The sequence below is a fragment of the Oncorhynchus keta genome, chromosome 36 (assembly GCF_023373465.1).
Source record: "Oncorhynchus keta strain PuntledgeMale-10-30-2019 chromosome 36, Oket_V2, whole genome shotgun sequence".
NCBI classification, from domain to species: Eukaryota; Metazoa; Chordata; class Actinopteri; order Salmoniformes; family Salmonidae; genus Oncorhynchus; species Oncorhynchus keta.
The window spans coordinates 26,103,464-26,130,018 of record NC_068456.1 but is presented as its reverse complement, the minus strand read 5'-3'; the positions used below and the strand labels follow the sequence as shown (position 1 = coordinate 26,130,018).

General features: G+C 44.2%; 1 protein-coding gene across 7 annotated transcripts in view; it reads right to left on the bottom strand.

Moving 5' to 3' along the window:
• The window catches only part of LOC118369421 (potassium voltage-gated channel subfamily H member 1-like), a 92,160-nt gene that overhangs the window by 53,015 nt on the left and 12,590 nt on the right, over positions 1-26,555 (bottom strand). For 5 of the 7 annotated variants that reach the window (XM_052498720.1, XM_052498721.1, XM_052498723.1 and 2 more), the window contains 3 exons: positions 14,440-14,466; positions 14,106-14,263; positions 12,499-12,770 (listed from right to left, as the gene is read on the bottom strand). In XM_052498720.1, the coding sequence (XP_052354680.1) occupies positions 12,499-12,770; positions 14,106-14,263; positions 14,440-14,466 (457 nt within the window). The remainder of the gene's footprint in view (positions 1-12,498; positions 12,771-14,105; positions 14,264-14,439; positions 14,467-26,555) is intronic. The other 2 variants (XM_052498724.1, XM_052498726.1) reach the window with 1 other exon arrangement.

Below are 26,555 nucleotides of genomic sequence, written 5' to 3'. Positions count from 1 at the left end.
CCCTGAACGTTTGCATAAGTGTTCAAACCCTTTACTCCGTACTTTGTTGAAGCACCTTTGGCAAAGATTACAGCCTCAAGTCTTCTTGGGTATGACGCTACAAGCTTGGCATACCTGTATTTGGGGAGTTTCTCCCATTCTTCTCTGCAGATCCTCTCAAGCTAAGTCAGGTTGGATGGGGAGCGTCGCTGCAGTTATTTTCAGGTCTCTCCAGAGATGTTCAAATTAGGTTCATGTCTGGGCTCTGGCTGGGCCACTCAAGGACATTTACAGACTTGTCCCAAATCCACTCCTGCTTTGTCTTGGCTGTGTGCTTTGGGTCGTTGTCCTGTTGGAAGGTGCCCCAGTCTGAGGTCCTGAGTGCTCTGGAGCAGGTTTTCCTCAAGGATCTCTCTGTACTTTGCACAGTTAATCTTTCCTTCGATCCACTACTCTCCCAGTCCCTGCCTCTGAAAAACCTCCCCACAGTATGCTGCTGCCACCACCATGCTTCACCATATGGACGGTTACAGGTTTGCTCCAGACGTAACACTTGGAATTCAGGCCAGTCTTTATTTCATCAGACCAGAGAATCTTGGTTTATCATGGTCTGAGAGTCTTTAGGTACCTTTTTGGCAAACTCCAAGCGGGCTGTCAGGTGCCTTTTACTGAGGAATGGCTTCCGTCTGGCTAGTCTATCATAAAGGCCTGATTGGTGCAATGGTGCAGAGATTGTTGTCCTCCTGAAAGTTTCTCCCATCTCCACAAAGGAACGCTAGAGCTCTGTTACCTCCCTGACCAAGGCCCTTCTCCCTCGATTGCTCAGTTTAGCTCCAAACTTCTTCCATTTAAGAATGATGGAGACCTGTGTTCTTTGGGATCTTCAATGCTGCAGAAATATGTTGGTACTCTTCCCCAGATCTGTGCATCGACACAATCCTGTCTCAGAGCTCCAAGGACAATTCCTTCGACGTCATGGCTTGGTTTTTGCTCTGACATGCATTGTCAACTGTGAGACCTTATATAGACAGGTGTGTGCCTTTCCAAATCATGTCCAATCAATTGAATTTACCACAGGTTGTAGAAACATCAAGGATTATCAATGGAATTAGGATGCAACTGATCTCAATTTCGAGTTTCATCGCAAAGAGTCTGAATATATACACTACCGTTCAAAAGTTTGGGGTCACTTAGAAATGTCCTTGATTAGCTGTTCAGGAGTCTATGGCTTCGGGATAGAAGCTTTAAGAAACCTTTTGGACCTAGACTTGGTGCTCCAGTACCACTTGCCGTGCTGTAGCATAGAAAACTAGTCTATGACTAGGGGGGCTGGAGTCTTTGGCAATAATTAGGGCCTTCCTTTGACACCGCCTGGTATAGAGGTCCTGGATGGCAAGAAGCTTAGCACCAGTTATGTACTTGGCCGTACACACTACCCTCTGTAGTGCCCTGCAGTCGGAGGTCAAGCAGTTGCCATGCAACCCGTCAGGATGCTCTCGATGGTGCAGCTGCAGAAACTTTTGAGGATCTGGGGACCCATGGCGTTGTCGTGACCTCGTCATGATTTTCTTGGTGTGTTTGGACCATGATAGTATGTTTGTGATGTGGACACCAAGGAACTTGAAGCTCTCAACCCGCCGTACTACAGCCCTGTCGATGAGAATAGGGGCGTATTCGGCCCTCCTTTTCCTGTAGTCCACGATCATGTCCTTTGTCTTGCTCACATTGAGGGAGAGATTGTTGTCCTGGCACCACACTGCCAGGTCTCTGACCTCCTCCCTATAGGCTGTCCCATCGTTGTAGGTGATCAGGCCTACCACTGTTGTGTCGTCGGCAAACTTAATGTTGGTGGAGTCGTCATTATTATGTTAAACCCGAAAACAAATATGCTATGAATGTCATAAAAAACATACTTCTTTGGACATTTTGGAACATTATGCAACCTCTGTAAATATCACAAGAATATTATTGCAACATTACAACACACTCTACAACATATTGCAACATTACAACATTACAACACGTCCTGTGCAACCTGAGCTTACTTTGTGTTTTGGAAACCTCTCTCTTGTATTGTATCCACTGTTCCCACATTCTAATTAAATGTTCTGGGAACCTTAAATGAACAGACGAAATGTGTTCTGGAAACATTCTTATTCTTTTAACCCTAAAAGAACGTTGGTAGAATCATCCGTACAACTGGGCAGTTTTTGTGTTTTGGGAATATATTTTTTGTGATGTCTTCAATGTTTTTTCCAGACTGTTCCCACAACCTAATGAAACATTATGGGAACATTCAAGAACAGAATGTGTTCTGGAAACGTTCTTGAAACATCAGTCCAATGTTTTATACAAACATTGTACTGTATAACCATCAACACGACTGGACAGTTATGTTATGAGAGCATTTGTTGCAACCTAACGAATGTTCTGGGAACTTTCACAGAACCAATTTTGGTTTGCTGGGAAAACCTTACTGGTAAATTGTGTTATTATATTACCTGGAAACCTAATGAGAACTTTTGGGGAATGTTCTGTGGTAGTTTACAGATGTTGTGCCTGAAAGTTTAGTGAATGTAAGGAAAGCATTACTGGTACATTGTGTTATTACTAAGCTAAGGATCCTGGGACAAAACACCTCCCTTTACAACTGGATCCTGGACTTCCTGACGGGCCGCCCCCAGGTGGTGAGGGTAGGTAACAACACATCTGGCACGCTGATCCTCAACACTGGAGCCCCTCAGTGGTGCGTGCTCAGTCCCCTCCTGTTCACCCACGACTACATGGCCAGGCACGACTCCAACACCATCATGAAGTTTACAGACGAAACAACAATGGTAGGCCTGATCACCGACAACTACGAGACAGCCTATAGGTAGGTCAGAGACCTGGCTGTGTGGTGCCAAAATAACAACCTATCTCTCAATGTAACCAAGACTAAGGAGATGATTGTGAATTACAGGAAAAGGACGACCGAACACACCCCCATTCTCATCGACGGGGCTGTGGTGGAGCAGGTTGAGAACTTCAAGTTCCTTGGTGTCCACATCACCAACAAACTACAATGGTCCAAACATATCAGTCATGAAGAGGGCACGGCAAAGCCTATTCCCCCTCAGGAGACTGAAAAGATTTGGCATGGGTCCCCAGATCCTCAAAAGGTTCTACAGTTGCATCATTGCCTGGTGCGGCAACTGCTCGGCCTCCGATCGCAAGGCACTACAGAGGGTAGTGCGTACGGCCCAGTACATCACTGGTGCTAAGCTGCCTGCCATCATATCTACATGTACATACTACCTCAATCAGCCCGACTAACTGGTGCCTGTTTATAGCCTCGCTACTGTTATTTTTCCACTGTCTTTTTACTGTTGTTTTTATTTCTTAACTTACCTATTGTTCACCTAATACCTTTTTTTTACTTAGAAATTGCACTGTTGGTTAGAGCCTGTAAGTAAGCATTTCACTGTAAGGTCGACAAATAAACTTTGATTTGTTTTGTTAATATTATCTGGAAACCTAATAAGAACTTTTGGGGAATGTTCTGTGGTGGTTGTTGCAGATGTTGTGACTAACATTTTAGTGAATGTAAGGAAAACATTCCAAGGATATTTAAATGAAGACAAAAAAAATGTATATCAAATGTTACCATGCTATTATTAGGATTTTATCTAACGTTAGGATCTAACTATAACTTAAATGGGAATCTTAGCTAATGTTCCCGGTTTGTTGGGAAGAGTCCAAGAAAGTTAGCTTCACAGAGAAGAATATTACACATTTAAGGAGAAAAGCTTAAAGTTAACAGATGGCAGACTTCAGGAATTGATCCAGGAATTGATCCAGTATTTAGAAACGTGCTAAAATGTGTTAGCCTACGTAATTGTAAGTAGCTGAAATACATACTTTAAGTCAAGTTATCAAAGCTTGTTGATCTGTAAATGTATCAAAGATTCACTGAAGGTTCAGACAGAGGTATCCTGCATATTTGAGGACAAACATAGAAAAGAAGAGTCAAGAACCAAAGTGACAAACATGCAGTTTGCTTGGAAGTGTTTATGCGACATTGGTGACAGGGTGGCAGTTTTGCTTGCGTGTGTGCATGTGCGCATAGAGGAAACAGGAAACAGAGCTTTAGAGGTGGTGACAGAGACGCAGAGCTCTTCTGACCGTGCCTGTCTATCAGTATCATGGTCTATGTTGCATGACAAGCCTTTAGGTCACTACATGGATATCAAATGACTCAGTTTTACAACCTTTGGTAGTTCAACCTTTTCCTGCACAGTCTAAAGCGGTGGTTCTCAAACTTTTTGTCCACCAGGGACAGGCAAGATGTGGTACTTCCTTCTTTGAGGGCTTACTTTTAAATTCAATCAGTGTTAGCTAACTATGAGTGATTGGTGCCAGTCTACGGACCGGAGGTTGAAAAACATTGAACTAAAAGGTCTCCAATCAGTGTGGATGTCTTCAATAACTGGAATCAGGGATTCTACATGAATACATGTCTCCAGGTTTTTATTTTGGAGGGGTGGGGTATTTTGGAGGGGTGGATATTGCGGAATTACAACACCTTATGTTTCAGCCTTAAAATGAACAGATACTCATGACATCTGTGTTTATTTATTAAGCATTATACAACAGTTGGGTCAAATCCATAATGCTGATTGGTTAAAACCACCTTCCAGCCGGTGTCCATTCCACAAGTTACCACCGGCCTATTTAATGCCTATTTACTCTGACCTGACAGTCCAGAGCTCTGTTTTCATGTCATCTGACCAAAGCACCAGTTTCAATCCAAGTGGCAATAACACTACAGGTGTTAACATTTGTTAGATGGCGTGAAAATAGAGCTCTTTGGCCACACACATCAGTGGTGGGTTTGGTGTCGAAATGAGAACATAAGGGCAGAAAATATACCCATAATTACTGTAAAATATGTTGGTGGATCTTTGATGTTATGGGGCTATTTTTACTTCCACTGGTCCTGAGGCCGGTGTTGAGTTCAACGGAATCATGAGCTTTACCCAGTACCAGGATATTTTTGCCAAAAACCTGGTTGCCTCTGCCAGGAAGCTGAAACTTGGCCACAAGTTAATCTTCCAGCAAGACAACAACCCCAAGCACACATCAAAATACACAAATAATTGGTTAATTGGCCATAAAAATCTACATCAGGTCTCCGGACTTGAAACCCATTGAAGACCTGAGGTTTGAATTGAAGAGGGCAGTCCATAAGTGCAGGAGGAGGATCTGGAAGGATTCTATATGGAGAATTGGTCTAAGATATCTCCCAACTCATAACATATTTTAGAAAAAAGCTCAGTGCCATTATCTTCATAAGGGGTGTCAATAATTTGACCCCATTTAAATAAATAAAAATCACTTGTTAAAGTAAATCTATTTCTGACTGATTATTATTATTTTAATGATTTATTTAATACAGTAATTTTTGCTCATCATCATCAAGGGTGACAATAATTTGGGACCCCACTCTACCTCTACACATTCATAATACAAAGAGTACTTTTTCAACAGGCTATTGTGCAGCTTTAGCAGGGAAGCCTTTCTGTGGGCTGTCAGAAAGACTATGGCGAACTAACAAGGTTTAACAAGACTGCTTAGGTTGATAGAACTGCATCTGATTGAAAAAGGTCAGCTCTCTCTCTTACACACATACAAACTTTCTGTGCTTTATTCTGCAAAATAACAATAATCGTATGCCTTACTCATTGGTTCTACTACAAGGGCAAATGGAGGGTTTGGTCAGTTTTCTGTGTAAAAATCTGTTTGAATTTCATGCTTATTCCTTTCCAAAGAAATAGGAATCCAAACCCTGTTTCTTCAGAGTAAAGTGTGAAGGGTGTCTCATTGAGTAATAAGGCTGTCATAAGAAGAGCTGCAGAAATATTTTCTTTACACCATGTAAATGAATGTAATGATTGCACAATGAACAATTGAGCTAATTTAACAGCTTATTATAGCTGTGGCAATTTTCTGGAAGATGATAGCTTTGAGACATTGATGCTCCTTTTTTCCAAACCAAACACCACCTATAACATTCTGCAATGCCAACAGTATTTGACAAAGTACTCTATTTGAGGCCAGAGGGACCACAACAAAATTATCGCCTGAAATGGGTGCCATGTTGAAATTGAGTTTCCCATCATTGTAGCAGGAGATAGCAGTTAACACAGTTTAAATTACATTTCTCTCCCCACTTTAGAGTGCAGCGACACTGGTTTGTATTGATTTTACCTATCTGCCAAGTGTGTGTATTTGTGTATGTGCAAAAGCATCAGTTTCATGACAGGACGCAGTGATAAAGTGTTGTCACTATGATCTATGACAGCAGACACAACTTATCTCCTGACACACTCCAGTCTACTGTGTTTCTATCTAAACACTGATGTATAGGATACTGCAGATATACAAAACGATCATTTTCCATAATGATGTATATACAAAAAAAAACAGACATTGTATAGGGGAAAATGGGGTAAGTTGTTTCAAAGGGGTAAGTTGAGCCACCTTTGTTTCTCGAAAACCATACACAAAATGTATATTTTGACCAAATATTTAGGAAGAGGTCATCATGTCATGGAGTCCATAAAAGAAGCAACCAGATGGAAAATGTAAGGTCCAAATGATTTTCACAAAGTCAAATGAATTTATTGTTTGAGGTTTCATGATGCTTGTATCTAAACCAAAGTAGATAATTTAAAGATTGTTCATTACATCATATAGGGTCTCTATACATTTCATCATGAGGTCCTAAACCTAGCAAGAAAGTGCATCCTTGTAGCTGTGTGGGCTAATATAGTCAAAATGTTTGCTTTGGGGGCCTCCCGAGTGGCACAGCGGTCTAAGGCACTGCATCGCTGCGTCACTACAGATCCTGGTTCGATCCCAGGCTGTTTCGCAGTTGGCTGTGACAGGGATGCCCGTGAGGTGGCACACAATAGGCCCAGCATCGTCCTGGTTAGGGGAGGGTTTGGCCGGCCGGGTTGTCCTTGTCCCATCACTCTCTAGCGACTCCTGTGGTGGGCCCGGGCGCAATGCATGCTGACACGGTCGCCCGGTGTACGGTGTTTCCTTCAATACATTGGTGCGGCTGGTTTCCGGGTTAAGTGAGAAGTGCGGCATGGCAGGGTCGTGTTTCTGAAAATGCACGGCTCTCGATCTTCGCCTCTCCTGAGTCCATACGGAAGTTGCAGCGATGGGACAAAACTGATTACCAACTGGATATCACGAAATTTGGGAGAAAAAGGGATATATTTTTCTTTTCTTATTGTTGAGCCAATGGCAAGTTGAGCAAACTGAAGTGTCTTCTTCCCAGGAGTAATACAAGGCATTATTGCTGGAATATGAGGTAACCACAGCGCCTGGCCTATGTTAAAAGCGTACACAGTGTTTGTTAGGTGTAAAGCCTGTGTTAAAATATGCATGTGATGAATGTTATGTTTGGGAAATAAAGATATGCATGGTTTTTAAAAAGTAATGGTAATATTTCATTCAGTACAGAAACTTGTAGGTAGCTTAACTAACCCTGTCCTATGACTCACCTTACTCCATACCTAGGGTAAGTTGTGCCAAGACCCCACTTTTTTTGGGACAAGCTATGTTTTCAAAACTGTAATGTTTACATACATTCTGATTATTTCCAGGAATACACAACATCCGGAAATATATGGAGATATCTTTATTAGAATGAATACTACATTTCTCTTGATGGAGTGATGCTGAATGCAAAGAATGGCTCAAATTACCCCAATCCCCCCTACAGTGCTTGCATTCACACACACAAATGTGCCTAGAATGCAGTATGAAGAGGGTATTCATAGTCTTACTCAATGTAGCTTTCCAAAGCAAAACTGTTACTGTAAAATTGTGTCCATACCATCCCTATCATTAATTGCACAAATATGAAATTGGCTCATATTGGTGCGATAAACCTTATTGTCAAACAAAATGTTGAGCCATTCTTAGCGAAAAAGTCCCCACGGCAACTTTAAAAATCCTTTGTCCGTTAATTTGCTATAAAATAGTATTGTGACAGAGGATTTGAAGCAGGGCTCAATGGGACTTCCCTGCATGAATAAAGATTAAAAAAATGTCCTGCATGCTGTCTGCAATGTGAAGCATATGTGACAGAATATTATATCATTATGTTGTCACTGCTGCCTTTGAAGATGATCAGATACTACACAGGTCCGTGTGACTCCAGTGCTCCTCTCTACTGTAGCTCTCTCTCTTCTCTCTACTGTATACTAGAACTCTCTCTCCTCTCAACTGTAGACTAGAGCTCTCTCTCTCCTCTCTACTGTAGAATAGAGCCATGTTACTAGGGGTGCTTGGACAGGATGGAAGGTAACACCTGGAGCCATGTTACTATACTAGGGGTGCTTGGACAGGATGGAAGGTAACACCTGGAGCCATGTTACTAGGGGTACTTGGACAGGATGGAAGGTAACACCTGGAGCCATGTTACTATACTAGGGGTGCTTGGACAGGATGGAAGGTAACACCTGGAGCCATGTTACTAGGGGTGCTTGGACAGGATGGAAGGTAACACCTGGAGCCATGTTACTAGGGGTGCTTGGACAGGATGGAAGGTAACACCTGGAGCCATGTTACTAGGGGTTCTTGGACAGGATGGAAGGTAACACCTGGAGCCATGTTACTATACTAGGGGTACTTGGACAGGATGGAAGGTAACACCTGGAGCCATGTTACTAGGGGTGCTTGGACAGGATGGAAGGTAACACCTGGAGCCATGTTACTAGGGGTGCTTGGACAGGATGAAAGGTAACACCTGGAGCCATGTTACTAGGGGTGCTTGGACAGGATGGAAGGTAACACCTGGAGCCATGTTACTATACTAGGGGTGCTTGGACAGGATGGAAGGTAACACCTGGAGCCATGTTACTAGGGGTGCTTGGACAGGATGGAAGGTAACACCTGGAGCCATGTTACTAGGGGTGCTTGGACAGGATGGAAGGTAACACCTGGAGCCATGTTACTATACTAGGGGTGCTTGGACAGGATGGAAGGTAACACCTGGAGCCATGTTACTAGGGGTGCTTGGACAGGATGGAAGGTAACACCTGGAGCCATGTTACTAGGGGTGCTTGGACAGGATGGAAGGTAACACCTGGAGCCATGTTACTAGGGGTACTTGGACAGGATGGAAGGTAACACCTGGAGCCATGTTACTAGGGGTGCTTGGACAGGATGGAAGGTAACACCTGGAGCCATGTTACTAGGGGTGCTTGGACAGGATGGAAGGTAACACCTGGAGCCATGTTACTATACTAGGGGTGCTTGGACAGGATGGAAGGTAACACCTGGAGCCATGTTACTAGGGGTGCTTGGACAGGATGAAAGGTAACACCTGGAGCCATGTTACTAGGGGTGCTTGGACAGGATGAAAGGTAACACCTGGAGCCATGTTACTAGGGGTGCTTGGACAGGATGGAAGGTAACACCTGGAGCTCGGTATGGCACGGGATCGAAGGCAGTGGAAAAAGACCTGCTCTGCTCTTTGTGTGTGTTACTGTACCATTCTCTTGGCAGTGAGAACCTAATAAGTACTTCTGCGATAGAGAGAGTGTGTGTGTGTGTGTGTGTGTGTGTGTGTGTGTGTGTGTGTGTGTGTGTGTGTGTGTGTGTGTGTGTGTGTGTGTGTGTGTGTGTGTGTGTGTGTGTGTGTGTGTGTGTGTGTGTCATCAATGCGACAGCCACGTCATTGTCCCTCTGGGTATATGAATGCATCAGCAAATCAATATTCCATATGATGTGACAATAATATGCTAATGTTCATATTCAGAAACTGCAACGAGCCACAAAAAGTGATTACACAGTCTACAAAATATACCGTACCTGTACTATACATTAAACATGCATCCCCAGGAAGAATGGCTGCTGCTTTGGCAAAAGCTAATGGGTATCTGAATAAACCAATAAACAGAATCACTGACAGAGCAGTGGTGTTATAACAAGACCGGATGGAGAGATTCAGGTGAAACAGGGACAAAGGTATTAACACACATAATGTACTTCAAAATATTTTAGAATGCCTAAGATTGGTAGCACTTTACTGTAGGGGGCCTTATGAATGCATTCATAATACTTTATAACAGCTACATAACACATAAAGACAGGACACCTACAGTAAAGAATCACCAATCCTAGGCATCTGAAAGTCCTAACCTTTTTAAGTACATTGTGTGTGTTAATACCTTTGTCCCTGTTTCATCTGAATCTCTCCATCAGGACGTTATAACACCACTGCTCTGTCAGTGATTCTGCTTTAAATGGGATCAGCCAACAGCTGTCTTTCTTTAAAGACAATTTACAGACAGTTGTCAAAAACCCTATAATGCTCAGGGCCAACCGTTGCTATAGTGACAAGACAGCTGTATAATTCCCCTGTCAATGATGTGATCTTCGGCTGCTGCCAATAACAAATCACAGCAGTTGGTAAAAATAGAATCGTGCCGAGTCGGACATTTTTATAGCGAATAATGAAATAGTCTGTCAGGGTTTAAACTGAATAGAATCATACAGTAGTCATTCCACTTGAGTCTTCTGATGCCTTTCCAAGCTTCTTTCTATTCAGAACAAAACCTACAGCATGACCTTCACAATACACAAACCCCAACTCTTGGATTGTGTCTCCATCGTTAAAGTGTATAGAATCCCTACTAGGACTTACTTTATGCCACAATGGTGCACAAAACAACCTTGGAGCTCTGCAGGTTATGAAATGGAAACAAGGAGAGAAACCAATTCAGTATTGAAATGCACCTGTACAACCGCTGTACCTCTCACCGTCTCCCTCTTTGTCTCTCACCATGGAAACGGAGGCTGAGGTGCAGGGAGTGCATCTGAACCTGTTGTTCAGTGGGTGCTGTAAAGTAGTGAGTGAAACAGGTCTGCTTCCCAAACTACAACCTGTTCCCTATGTAGTGTAGTACTTTTGACCAGGGTCCATAGGGGTCTGGTCAAAAGTAGAGCACTAGGTAAGGAATAGGGTGCCATTTGGGACACACACAGGGTGTAAGAGCAGCTGAGGCAGATGGTGCTGGAGGTAGTGAGTGATTGCAGGGGGTTTGCTCGGCTCAATTGATCCTGCCTAGTATATTTCTCCTGGTTCTCCTGCTGCAGCTAATCCTAGACAACCGAGAGCCAGCCAGCCATATAACTGGTCTACGGTCTGTGCCCTATATGGCATGTGTGTGTCAGTCTCTGGCTGTCTTTAGACGTAGCCTTGCGAAATGGATGGATGGAATAAAAAGGATGGCTAGGTGATGATCATTCCCTAAATGTTGCCATAACCACTGACAGATATGATATGAATCTCACCAGGTGAGATGATTCATCACCCCTGAATTAACGTTTCAAAGAGCTCAGGAGTGGCAAACATTTGTTATTTGCATACAAATGCTCATGCTGTTGTGATGCAAATATAATGATGCGAAATAGTGTCCGAAAATGGTTTTGGGGACAGTAGAGTGTTTGCTGTGCTCACTGTTTCCTGGCTGGATGAAGTGCAGGGCCATCGATTCAGACAGTTTAAGGGGACATGATATAATGGGTTGGTCAAATCAATTCAAAATAGAGACCTTAAAAGGCCCAATACAGCCATTTCTATCTCAATATCAAATCATTTCTGGGTAACAATAAAGTACCTTACTGCAATAGTTTTCCATTAAAATTATTTAAAAATATATATATTTCTCAAGCAATAATTTTGCTAGGACTCACTGGGAGTGGTCTGAGTGGGGAAGGGAATAGCGCCAAAGTGATGGAGGAGCCTAATGTGATGTAAATGTGAAAACTAGCTGATATTGACAGAGAGGTTTGGAATGCTCTTTGTTATTGGTCTATTAAATTTATACCGCCTGGTGACGTCACCAGGAAAGCCAAAACTCCACGGATGAAAAACCTGCTAATTAAAAGTTCCTATGTAGATTGTATTTTCAACAAGCAACTATCAGGAAATAACAACGATCAAATTTGACTTTTACAGTGTTAGTTTCATCAGCTGTGATACATTATGATACAAAACAGAGGAAAAACTGAATTTTGACTGCCTTGGCCTTTTAGGGTCAGTGGAGCCCAAATGTATGATGGGGTGAACATGACAATATTACCAGATCGAGCTGCTCCAGTGTTCTGTTTATATAGAATCAATGAATTCAATTCTAACAACAACATCATGAGACTTGAGAGCATCATTTATTCATTCAGAATGCTACCACAAGGGGAAAAAGCAAACATAAAGGAACCCTTAACCCTTAGATCTGTTTCCCAAACCTCTCAGAGTTCCCCCAGCCAGTCCAGAATGTATTCCAGAATCCAAAGCTGATTCAAATGATCACCTAACCATCAAGCCCTTCTGTTAAATCAGCAGCGATAATTCTGGAATACATCATATGTGGACTGGATGGGGGTACTCCAGGAGAGGATTGGGAAACATTGCCTTAGATCATGACAAAAAAACATGGAGTCCCATGTACTCACATCCGATCATCATCATGGCGACAGCGAAGATCTTCTCTCCATCGGTGGTGGGGGCGATGTTTCCAAACCCTATACTGGTCAGAGAGGTCATGGTGAAGTATAGAGATGTGATGTAGACCGAGTCTTTGTTGGGGCCACCCTCCCACTTCCCTGTCCCGCTGGCGTTGAAGCGGTATGGAGAGCCCACCGTCTCCCCCAGCATGTACAGCCAGCTGTCTGTCCGCAGGATGCCCGTTTCCTCGTCTATCACCTCATAGTCACCAATACTGTACCTGTTATAGTCAGTCAAGATAAAAAGATATTCAGCCACTCTTGGTAGAACAATGGACATTTGCTTTAAAAAATGTATCCTTTATTGTTAAAGCCTAGTTAGACAACCAACCAGGTGATACCGGTTAGGTTGAGAAGAGAAAGAACCATGTTAGGGGTAGGAGTTAGGTTTAGGGGTTATGGTTAAGGGGTAGGGGCTAGGTTTATGTTTAGGGGTAGGGGTTAGGTTTAAGGGGGATGGGAAGGGATAGGTTTCTGTTTAGGGGTAGGGGTTAGGGGTAGGATTTAGGGTTACTGGAAGGGATAGGTTTATGTTTAGGGGTAGGGGTTAGGGGTAGGAGTTAGGGTTACTGGAAGGGATAGGTTTATGTTTAGGGGTAGGAGTTAGGTTTAGTGTTAGTGTTAGGGTTAAGGGTACCTCTACAACACAGGTCAGAAGTTGGTTCACTTTGCTTAGGGGATTAAGAAAATAATGCATGTCAATGCTGGTGAGAAACAGAAACGCACTTCTCCCACATGACATTGTCAACACCACAGAGCATGGCGCTTTTTAAAGGCGCTGTTTCTCAACCCTGTTACTCATTGACTCCCAAGTCGTTTTGTTTTGTATTTTTGTTCTAATCCACCGCTAGGACATCTGATTCAACTTGAACACTAATCCACAACTAATCTTCTAGATTAATTAAATTAGGTGTGGTAGAACAAAAGCATTCCACAGCTGGGGATCAGAGGGGAATGGATTAAGAAACACTGAAGAAATATGCAATTAACAAATACAGTAGTCAGATTGTTTTTACTACTGTGATCATATATCAAAATATGATAAAATGTATTTTGAAGGGTACCAACATAATGGCTTTCTATCACATGAATAACTCCTATAACAGGTTTTGCCAACCCTCTCCTTGGGGACCACCAGACGGTTTACATCTTTGTTGTCTAATCGTCAAGGCTTGACTAGTTCAAATCAGGTGTGCCAGTTTAGGGCTACCGCAAATATCTGCAACATCTGGTGGTCCTGGATGAGAGGGTTGTAAAGTACTGTCATGACACATTAAAGGCAGACTCAGCGATATGACGTAGATGCACAATGTGAACAGCATAGTGGGACAATTTCCGCAAATAAGACCGTTGAAGCAGGAGCTTAAACTTCTCCTCTGTTTTGTCCCGTACCTACCATGTTGTAACAGCGTGAAATGAACCTGTGCACATGCTCAGATACTTTGTGTGACTGTGTGAGAGCAAAGTCTTGCATGTCGCTATTGTAATGCTGCTCGTGACAACATCATTTCACTGAAATCTACTTTTAATATACAGTAAATCAGTCAGAACAGTACCAGATGCAGGCCAGCCAGTGGGCAGCCAGGCCAAAGACACACACCAACAGGACGAGGACGGCGGCTCCATACTCAATGTAGTGGTCCAGTTTACGAGCTACCCTGCCCAAACGCAGCAGCCGGACCACCTTCAGAGAACTGAACAGACTGCTGATCCCCTGAGAGAGAGAGAAAGAGAGAGAGATTTAAATAATGTCTCAGTTCTATGGAAACAGTAGGATTGTCCTGTATTTTAGGAGCCATTACTTCAGGTGCATACAAATACCAGGATTAACACAACAGCATCATATTTTTACCCAAACCAACTCAGTGAGTTTGATAATGAAAGGCCTACTTGAGTGACAGCTCGATGGTTCCAGTTCTTCACGTTCCACAAATAAACACAGGTAGAGGGACCATGCAAACAGAATGAAACAGGGGGACGAAGAAGAAAAGAAAGAAAGTAGTGAGCATGATCAAAACCGAAAAGAAGATCAAATTAAAAAAACTAAACATAATACAAATTATTAGGTAAATCACATTAATGTAAAAAGGATCATGTGATAAAAAATACAAAAGGTTGCGACACTAAACCTAATCTCTGTTAGACTTGATTTTTATTACGAATGTGGTTTATTCAGCATGGTGGAATGCGACGAACATGTTACCTAGTAACAATTTCAGTTGACCAATTTCAATGCACATCCCAAAATATTACAGTGAAGCTGCAAATAAACTCCTCAAAAAAAGAAACGTCCCTTTTTCAGGACCCTGTCTTTCAAAGAACATTCGTAAAAATCCAAATAACTTGACAGATCTTGGTGGTCGAAGTCACAAATTGAATACCGAATTTTTCTGGATACATGCATTTACATTCAATATGCAAGATGTGAGCGCAAGATACATCTTAGACGCAAGGGTATAGTACATAATGAATTGCATGGCAATTCCGCCTACAGTTTGGTGATCAGAGTGGAATGGTATAATAACCTTGGGGGTTAAAAGACAAACAGCTCAAAGGCAGTGAGACAATTATTCTTCTGTCTCAAGATTATGTAGTCATCCTGATTTCCGTATACATGCATCATTGCAGACGCTGGCTGAAATGAAACTGATGCAACTTTCAGTTGAACAATGAGAGCAGAGAAACATCTGCTACTATGGGTACAGCTTGAGCCAGTTCAAGGTCGGATTGTCACGAGTTGAGGCCTCTACTGTGTGATCTGGGGCCCAGAGAACGATGGAGAGACCATTTTAAGCTATATGTGTGAAATTATGCAGGTCACTCATGATATGATTGCAAGCAAAGATATGCAATATGTAAGCATCTGATTGGAGTTGTCCTCCGTTCTCAATAACTCCTTTGATTGATTAGGCTCCACCCTATATGATCTCAACTCTACTCTTTTTAGCTGCAAACTGAAAAAACGGTCTATTACATGTACTAGGAATAGCAAAGTCAACATTTCCACTTGATTATTTGTAGTGGCAGTTTAGACTCGAAACAGACACGTTCGCCATAGACTGCTGTCACGCCCTTAGAGATCCTGTTTATGTCTCTATTTTGGTTTGGTCAGGGCGTGAGTTGGGGTGGGCATTCTATTTTTGTTCTATGTTTTCTATTTCTGTGTGTTTGGCCAGATGTGGGTCTCAGAGGCAGCTGTCTATCGTTGTCTCTAATTGAGAATCATACTTAGGTAGCCTTTTCCCACCTGTGTTTTGTGGGTAGTTGTTTTCTATTTTTGTGTCTGCACCAGACAGGACTGTTTCGGTCGTGCTCGTTGTTGAATGTTGAATTGAATGTGTTAGCTAACTTTCAAACTAAACATATCTTAGTAATGCTGTACTTATCCCTTGTAGGTATAAAGCATGTTGAGGCCTTTATAATGTTATAACTTTATGCCTAAAATAAGCCTCACAAATCCTTTATCAAGCCTACTGTATGTAGATGCTTCACAAATCCTTTATCAAGCAGATTTAAACTCATCAAAAAAAGAAACGTCTTCTCACTGTCAACTGTTTTTTCAGCAAATTAACAAGATTCAACAACAGACATAAACTGAACAAGTTCCACAGACATGTGACTGACATAAATGGAATAATGTGTTCCTGAACAAAGGGGGTGTCAACAGTAAAAGTCAGTATCTGGTGTGGCCACCAGCTGCATTAAGTACTGCAGTGCATCTCATCCTCATGGATGGCACCAGATTTGCCCGTTCTTGCTGTGAGATGTTACCCCACTCTTCGACCAAGGGACCTGCAAGTTTCCGGACATTTCTGGGGGGAATGGCCTTAGCCCTCACCCTCCGGTCCAACAGGTCCCAGACGTGCTCAATGAGATTGAGATCTGGGCTCTTCGCTGGCCATGGCAGAACACTGACATTCCTGTCTTGCAGGAAATCACACACAGAGCGAGCAGTATGGCTGGTGGTATTGTCATGCTTGAGGGTCATGTCAGGATGAGCCTGCAGGAAGGGTACCACATGAGGGAGGAGGATGTCTTCCTTGTAACATACAGCGTTGAGATTGCCTGCAATGACAACAAGCGCAGTCCGATGATGCTGTGACACACCACCACAGACCATGACGGACCCTCCACCTCCAAATCAATCCCGCTTCAGAGTACAGGCCTCAGTGTAACGCTCATTCCTTCGACGATAAACATGAATCTGACCATCACACCTGGTGAGACAAAACCGCGACTCGTCAGTGAAGAGCACTTTTTGCCAGTCCTGTCTGGTCCAGCGATGGTGGGTTTGTGCCTATAGGCGGCGTTGTTGTCGGTGATGTCTGGTGAGGACCTGCCTTACAACAGGCCTACAAGCCCTCAGTCCAGCCTCTCTCAGCCTATTGTGGACAGTCTGAGCACTGATGGAGGGATTGTGCATTCCTGGTGTAACTCGGGCAGTTCTTGTTGCCATCCTGTACGTGTCCCGCAGGTGTGATGTTCGGATGTACCGATCCTGCGCAGCTGTTGTTACACATCTGCAGTTCTCATGCCTCCTTGCAACATGCCTAAGGCACATTCACGCAGATGAGCAGGGACCCTGGGCATCTTTCTTGGTGTTTTTCACAGTCGGTACAAAGGCCTCTTTAGTGTCCTAAGTTTTCTTAACTGACCTTAATTGCCTACCCTCTGTAAGCTGTTAGTGTCTTAACAACCATTCCACAGGTGCATGTTCATTAATTGTTTATGGTTCATTGAACAAGCATTGGAAATAGTTTAAACCCTTTATAAAGAAGATCTGTGAAGTTATTTGGATTCTTACGATTTTTCTTTGAAAGACAGGGTCCTGAAAAGTTTAGATGATTCACGTGAGCAAATGTACAACCAAAAGTACTAAAATTACTTTATGATCAAGCCCTTTAATGACATTAGGCCACATGAATCCCCAGTCATACAGAAATGTATATGTTGTTTTCCCTGTCCATAGCAGCTGGCTGGACAGAGTCTGGTTTTCCCTGTCCATAGCAGCTGGCTGGACAGAGTCTGGTTTCCCCTGTCCATAGCAGCTGGCTGGACAGAGCCTGGTTTTCCCTGTCCATAGCAGCTGGCTGGACAGAGCCTGGTTTCCCCTGTCCATAGCAGCTGGCTGGACAGAGTCTGGTTTCTCCTGTCCATAGCAGCTGGCTGGACAGAGCCTGGTTTTCCCTGTCCATAGCAGCTGGCTGGACAGAGCCTGGTTTTCCCTGTCCATAGCAGCTGGCTGGACAGAGCCTGGTTTTCCCTGTCCATAGCAGCTGGCTGGACAGAGCCGTGTTTTCCCTGTCCATAGCAACTGGCAGGACAGAGCCTCATTTTCCCTGTCCATAGCAACTGGCTGGACAGAGTCTGGTTTCCCCTGTCCATAGCAGCTGGCTGGAAAAGAGTCTGGTTTCCCCTGTCCATAGCAGCTGGCTGGACAGAGCCTCGTTTTCCCTGTCCATAGCAGCTGGCTGGACAGAGTCTGGTTTCCCCTGTCCATAGCAGCTGGCTGGACAGAGTCTGGTTTTCCCTGTCCATAGCAGCTGGCTGGACAGAGCCTCGTTTTCCCTGTCCATAGCAGCTGGCTGGACAGAGTCTGGTTTCCCCTGTCCATAGCAGCTGGCTGGACAGAGTCTGGTTTTCCCTGTCCATAGCAGCTGGCTGGACAGAGTCTGATTTTCCCTGTCCATAGCAGCTGGCTGGACAGAGTCTGGTTTTCCCTGTCCATAGCAGCTGGCTGGACAGAGTCTGGTTTCCCCTGTCCATAGCAGCTGGCTGGACAGAGTCTGGTTTTCCCTGTCCATAGCAGCTGGCTGGACAGAGTCTGGTTTCCCCTGTCCATAGCAGCTGGCTGGACAGAGTCTGGTTTCCCCTGTCCATAGCAGCTGGCTGGACAGAGTCTGGTTTTCCCTGTCCATAGCAGCTGGCTGGACAGAGCCTGTTTTCCTGTCCATAGCAGCTGGCTGGACAGAGTCTGGTTTCCCTGTCCATAGCAGCTGGCTGGACAGAGTCTGGTTTTCCCTGTCCATAGCAGCTGGCTGGACAGAGTCTGGTTTCCCCTGTCCATAGCAGCTGGCTGGACAGAGTCTGGTTTTCCCTGTCCATAGCAGCTGGCTGGACAGAGTCTGGTTTCCCCTGTCCATAGCAGCTGGCTGGACAGAGTCTGGTTTCCCCTGTCCATAGCAGCTGGCTGGACAGAGTCTGGTTTTCCCTGTCCATAGCAGCTGGCTGGACAGAGTCTGGTTTCCCCTGTCCATAGCAGCTGGCTGGACAGAGTCTGGTTTCCCCTGTCCATAGCAGCTGGCTGGACAGAGTTTGGTTTCCCCTGTCCATAGCAGCTGGCTGGACAGAGTCTGGTTTTCCCTGTCCATAGCAGCTGGCTGGACAGAGTCTGGTTTTCCCTGTCCATAGCAGCTGGCTGGACAGAGTCTGGTTTTCCCTGTCCATAGCAGCTGGCTGGACAGAGTCTGGTTTTCCCTGTTCATAGCAGCTGGCTGGACAGAGCCTCGTTTTCCCTGTCCATAGCAACTGGCAGGACAGAGCCTCGTCAGGCTGACAGTGAATGTCCTGGTGTCTGTCAGCATTAACCGTGGCGCGAGTTGAGAAGCTGAAAGACTAGAGGCCGACAAAGTGCTGTACCTGCATATACAATAGACTTGGTGCCTCTCACAGTCCTGTTAGCATCAGCCTGTTAAGCACCACTGCAGCACTTTATACCACCGACACAGCCAAGTCCTTCATCCACCAACAACTCACAAAGGGACACATCGGGACGCTACCACAGATGTAGGCACAAACGGAGGCATGCACACACACAGTACTGGCTCCTAACTTGAGTCTAGTTTGGTTTGTCTAAATGACAACTGAAGGTAGCAACCGTTTGTAGCCCTAGGCCACATGGAAACACATTCCACGAGGGCTGAGTGTCTGGGGGTTTTTCACTCCTCCCTTGTACTTGATTGATGCATGAAGGTCACTAATTAGTAAGGAACTACCCTCACCTGGTTGTCTACGTCTTAATTAAAAGGAAAAACCAAAAACCTGCAGACAGTCGGCCCTCTGGAGAATGAGTTTGACACCCATGCCCTGGGCCTATAGGGGCAACAGTGTGCGTGTGTGTGTGTGTGAGAGAGAGAACAGTGTGCACATTGTGCAGTGCATGCTAATAATGAAGGTGACCTGAGTAATCAATAGGCCTGGTAGTGTATCATTATCCATCTGTAAATCTGTTGACACCAAAACCCTGCATGGTACAATGAGCCAGAGATGCATTAAACGTTATATTTCAAACTAAAAAGGTGCTTAAATGGCATTTACGTGCATTGACCCTCTATTACACCCTGTGCTTTCACATATCCAGTAGCGTCAGGGGCCATATTCACTAAGGAAGTGAATGATATTAATAAACGTTATAATAAAAGGCTTGCATGGAGAAAATCGGACCTATAAAATGACAATGGATGGCCTGCTCTATAAGCAGTGAATACCTCCAGGGCTGTATTTACTAAGCGTGTCAGAATAGGAATGTAAATCTATCAAGGATATAGTTCCACCTGTCCATATAATCATTCATTCATTCTGATCTAAAAGGCAAAACTGTTCCTATATTTATAGATTTTTTTATTTAACCTTTTTTTTAAACTTTACCAGCACTCCTACTCTGAGACTCTGAATACGGACTCAGATCTGTCACGAGAAATAGCTTGAGATCAGAATGGACCTGAACAATATTTAAAGACTTCAAAGAAACACCAATATCATGTTTTATTCAATGTTACTATCCATTAGATAGACTTGGCACTGTTTTAAACAATAATTGGTTGTGGGATTGATTGTGAGAAACTTTAGAGGTGCCGATTTGGCTTAAATTGGGGGAAGGGAAATGGAGTGTATTGATTGTAGAGGCACTTATTGCATCTTAAATGACTCAGCTTCCTGTTTGGTCAGAGCTCCATTTGACCAATTACTATTAATGTTAGACCTCTCTCACACACACACACATCTGAGATGTACTCTTTGTATATGTGTAGGCCTATGTACATATTCCTCTGCATAGCCAATCACACATTGGTTGGTAAATGTTCATACATACGTAGATCCAGTCCTGCAGCTGCACGTCTGGCTAGCGGCGCTGCTAACACTACGGCTACACTTTGACGGCTACGCTAATTCTAGTTCTATGATTGTAGCTGTGCGGCTGGCTAGCAGCGCTGCTAACACTACGGCTACGCTAATTCTAGTTCTATGGTTGTAGCTGCACGTCTGGCTAGCGGCGCTGCTAACACTACGGCTACACTTTGACGGCTACGCTAATTCTAGTTCTATAATTGTAGCTATGCGGATGGCTAGCTGTGCTAACGCTATGGTACAGTAGCTATCCCCTCCATCAGAGATCTCATTTACATGACGACAGGAGAAATCCCGAATCCCTTGACACATAATTAAAGCAGACGTCAAACCAGGCGGACAAGTTATTTTTAGAAGAAAGAAAATCTATAGAAAAGGGGAGATAGAAAAGACAAAGATAATTTTTTTGTTTTGTCTCTTTGCATCTCTCTCCTTGCACGTTGAGAAACTAACAATGCATTTCAGTGAGACATCAGTCTCCAAACCAAATGCTGTACTGATGGCTAGGGGTAGAATTCACATGTAAAACACAAAGAATTAGGCTAGCAGACTCTTCTCCCAACTCCATTTTATGAGATCTTCTTCACAAGCAGGGTTAGGGAGCAACATATAACATTTAATCCGTTACATGTAAGAGATTACAAAAAAACGGGAACTGTAATCCGTTACCAGCAAAAATGTTGTAAATCAGATTACAGACACTTTAAAAACTAGATGATTACTTTGAGGATTACTTTTAAATTCAGAAAGGATGTTTGAAAAAAAGATCTTTGACACTTCTCTGTTTTCTCAATGACATTCAAATCAGAATTGAGTGAGTCTGACCACAAGTCAGAGACCACTATGACGACACACCAAATGGGTTTGATGGATCATAGGAACAGGCTTTTGTAGGCTACAGTCCAAGCTATGTCTTCCAATGGAGCGACTGCTGTCGGCATCCAAAGATCATCCAACTTGAATAAACGCTTGGCGGTAAAGATGACAGTAGTGGTGTCGTCTACGGCGATATGGATATCATGTATTATTGATATCTACAAAGCACATTGATGTGAATCACACTGCTGCCCTCACATTTAGCTATTTGCGCCTGACGGATTGTGGTTGTTGTGGATGGCTTGTTCACAAATCGAAATGTATATTTGAACCCAATAATGGTTCAAATCAAGAAGTTTAAGCTGCCTATTAATCATTGTTTTTGAAACCAGTGGACACCCAGAAAAAAATGCCTATTGCAACAGCTGCATAGTGTGGATCCCAGCCTATAGAATAAAAGTAGGGCTTTTATTACTCAATCTAATTCATGCTGATAAATAAAATACATCCATAGACCTAATGCTCAAACTCACACACTTTTGATTGCCCCTTTTTAGGTCTATCTGTAGTTCCTACATCCGTTTTAGGATTTATAAATTATATAATATATATATATAATTTAATCATATTATTATTATATGTAGTAGAAAGTGATGGGTTAGAAGAAGCCTACATAACCAACCCATGAAGTAATATTTAACATCCATATATGGCCAGCTATGTAAACTTTAACATTGATTTATCCTGCAATAGGTGTCGTTCAATTGGTAACATACTGTACATTGTCTTCTTCTAATACCTCTTAAGGGGAAAGTAATCTAAAAGTAACTGAATGTAATCAGATTACGTTACTGAGTTTGGGTAATCCAAAAGTGACATTACTGCTTACAATTTTGACAGGTAACTAGTAACAGATTACATTAAAAAAGTAACCTACCCTACCCTGTTCACAAGGTAATAATGGAGGGGACAATATGACTAATTACCCTCACAGTGACCTCGATCTGTTTCCCAACCCTTCCCCTGAAGAGAAAAATGTATGTCAGCCAGCTCATTTCAAAAGGAAAAGAGAGTGACAGACAGGGTATACATAACTGGTATCGTAGTGTCTGTCAGACTGTGTGGATGTGACGACTAATGAGGAATTCTATTTTGGTATGCAGATATTTTGCCACTAATCATTTGAACCAATCACGATTCCCAGGTGTTCATATCTTTCAAATTTTTGAAATGGGAGGGGAGACATTTGGCCCATAGACTTGCCCGTAACTTGCAACCAGAGAGGAGGGATGCTACCGCTCTGTTTCCACTCTTCCTTCTAGGAAGTTTTATAACACGTCTTCGCACAGAACTAAATCGAGCATCTGACGCAATTATGCAAGGTTTTTGTTCTGGGTTTCCGAGATTAGGAACTCAGAAATGTCTGTTACTCATACCCAAGACACTCTGGGACTTACAATATATCGGCGTCATCTCCAATTATTCATCTAAGGTTGGTGTCAATTCTATTTCAAGTCAGAAAAAAAAATGAAAAGTTCAATTCCCATTTGCCTCATTCAAAAGCAATATCAGTTCACTTCATGAATTGACTAGATTCAAATGGAACCCAACCCTGTGCCTCAGACATGTTTACCTTGACTTACAGATCTGAAACAGGTGTTTCCAAATCTATCGATACCATCATCACCATGGGGTGTGTGACTACTGACACACTACAGAATTATCTCGTAAGGAGACTGACCCTAAGTAACCAAAAATTACATAGCACTTCATAGATTTAAAATGACAGCAATAATACACTGAGGGTACAAAACATTAGGAACACCTTCCTAATATTGAGCTGCCCCCCCTTTTGCCCTCAGAACAGCCTCAATTTGTCAGGGCGTGGACGCTACAAGGTGTCGAAACCATTCCACAGGGATGCTGGCCCATGTTGACTCCAATGCTTCCCACAGATGTGTCAAGTTGGCTGGATGTCCTTTGGGTGGTGGACCATTCTTGACACACACAGGAAACTGTTGAGCGTGAAAACTCAGCAGTGTGGCAGTGATTGACACAAATCTGTGTGCCTGGCACCTACTACCGTACCCCTTTCAAAGTCACTTAAATATTTTGTCTTGCTCATTCACCCTCTGAATGGCACATGTACACAATTCATGTCTCAATTGTCTCAACGCTTAAAAATCCTTCTTTAACCTGTCTCCTCCCCTTCATCTACACAGATTGAAGAGGATTTAACAAGTGACATCAATAAGGGATCATAGCTTTCACCTGGTCAGTCTGTCATAGAAAGAGCATGTAATGTTTTGTAAACTCCGCGTATATTTCCTATTACTGCAGCAGTCAGTCATAATCCCCCTTAATTAAGGAAAAAACATGCATTTGTGAAGTGTTCCAAAAACACATGTTTAATGTGATCAGATAATGTTATATGAAGTTCATTTGATAACATGTGACAACATATAAACAACATGTGATAACATGGAACTACACATGTGAAAACATGATCACATGTAAAGTGTTCCAAAAACACAAGTCATGTGATTTTCCACAAGTGAAATCATGTGGTTTTTCTGCAAGGGATTTGCCTGTGACTCAATGATTTAACACTCATGGATAAATGGGTTTAATTTCATCATTAAATAATGCGTGAGGAGGGTAGGAGGGACGGGGCTAATATGTTTCTCTTTGGAGGATATTTTCTTTTTATTCAAAGAGAATCCTCCCTTTCCTTGCATCCCCTTCTTATCTCTTGGTGAGCAGCTTCTTGTCGTAAAGGTGGAGACTCAGAGAACCGTAAAAACCAGAGGGGTCTTTATTTACTGTGACGCGCACACACACAACACACACACACAGAAGACGGAGTCACATATTAGAACCAACAACCCACCCTTATAACTGAATATGGCTGCCATAAGACGAATAAATGCGGGCAGGTTTGTGGTCATTCAAATGGAACCTGACTTCCAGTAATATAAACTGGTCAACAGGTTGAACTCATATCTAGACACACACATCTAGTAAAATAAGCCAATATAACAGGCGGCACTCTGGGTAGTCAGGAAAAGACTGAGAAAAGGCGGTGTTGGGTTTCTGGAGGGGTAAGGAGTAGGACATCAGATTATCAGGATTAGGACAGTAGGTGCCGTCATTAGCCAAACATAACTTAAATGGTCAGACAGGAAAAGAAACGCTCTGACATTTCAATAATTTAATGGCTGGTTCAAATGGCTCACTGAGCTTAGACTACTAGGTCATGGTGCTGGCAGGGGCAACACCAGGGATGTGGGGTAAAGCATGGTGCTAGCAGGGGCAACACCAGGGATGTGGGGTAAAGCATGGTGCTAGCAGGGGCAACACCAGGGATGTGGGGTAAAGCATGGTGCTAGCAGGGGCAACACCAGGGATGTGGGGTAAAGCATGGTGCTGGCAGGGGCAACACCAGGGATGTGGGGTAAAGCATGGTGCTAGCAGGGGCAACACCAGGGATGTGGGGTAAAGCATGGTGCTAGCAGGGGCAACACCAGGGATGTGGGGTAAAGCATGGTGCTAGCAGGGGCAACACCAGGGATGTGGGGTAAAGCATGGTGCTAGCAGGGGCAACACCAGGGATGTGGGGTAAAGCATGGTGCTAGCAGGGGCAACACCAGGGATGTGGGGTACAGCATGGTGTTGGCAGGGGCACACCAGGGATGTGGGGTAGAGTATGGTGCGAGCAGGGGCAACACCAGGGATGTGGGGTAAAGCATGGTACTAGCAGGGGCAACACCAGGGATGTGGGGTAAAGCATGGTGCTAGCAGGGGCAACACCAGGGATGGGATGGTGCTAGGGGCAACACCAGGGATGTGGGGTAAAGCATGGTACTAGCAGGGGCAACACCAGGGATGTGGGGTAAAGCATGGTACTAGCAGGGGCAACACCAGGGATGTGGGGTAAAGCATGGTACTAGCAGGGGCAACACCAGGGATGTGGGGTAAAGCATGGTGCTAGCAGGGGCAACACCAGGGATGTGGGGTAAAGCATGGTGCTAGCAGGGGCAACACCAGGGATGTGGGGTAAAGCATGGTGCTAACACCAGGGATGATGGTGCATGGTGCTAGCAGGGGCAACACCAGGGATGTGGGGTAAAGCATGGTGCTAGCAGGGGCAACACCAGGGATGTGGGGTAAAGCATGGTGCTAGCAGGGCAACACCAGGGATGTGGGGTAAAGCATGGTGTTGGCAGGGGCACACCAGGGATGTGGGGTAAAGCATGGTGCTAGCAGGGGCAACACCAGGGATGTGGGGTAAAGCATGGTGTTGCAGCGGCAACACCAGGGATGTGGGGTAAAGTATGGTGTTGCAGCGGCAACACCAGGGATGTGGGGTAAAGCATGGTGTTGGCAGGGGCAACACCAGGGATGTGGGGTAAAGCATGGTGTTGGCAGGGGCAACACCAGGGATGTGGGGTAAAGCATGGTGTTGGCAGGGGCAACACCAGGGATGTGGGGTAAAGCATGGTGTTGGCAGGGGCACACCAGGGATGTGGGGTAAAGCATGGTGTTGACAGGGCACACCAGGGATGTGGGTTAAAGCATGGTGCTAGCAGGGGCAACACCAGGGATGTGGGGTAAAGCATGGTGCTGGCAGGGGCAACACCAGGGATGTGGGGTAAAGCATGGTGTTGACAGGGCACACCAGGGATGTGGGGTAAAGCATGGTGCTAGCAGGGCAACACCAGGGATGTGGGGTAAAGCATGGTGCTAGCAGGGGCAACACCAGGGATGTGGGGTAAAGCATGGTGCTAGCAGGGGCAACACCAGGGATGTGGGGTAAAGCATGGTGCTAGCAGGGGCAACACCAGGGATGTGGGGTAAAGCATGGTACTAGCAGGGGCAACACCAGGGATGTGGGGTAAAGCATGGTGCTAGCAGGGGCAACACCAGGGATGTGGGGTAAAGCATGGTGTTGGCAGGGGCAACACCAGGGATGTGGGGTAAAGCATGGTGCTAGCAGGGGCAACACCAGGGATGTGGGGTAAAGCATGGTGTTGGCAGGGGCAACACCAGGGATGTGGGGTAAA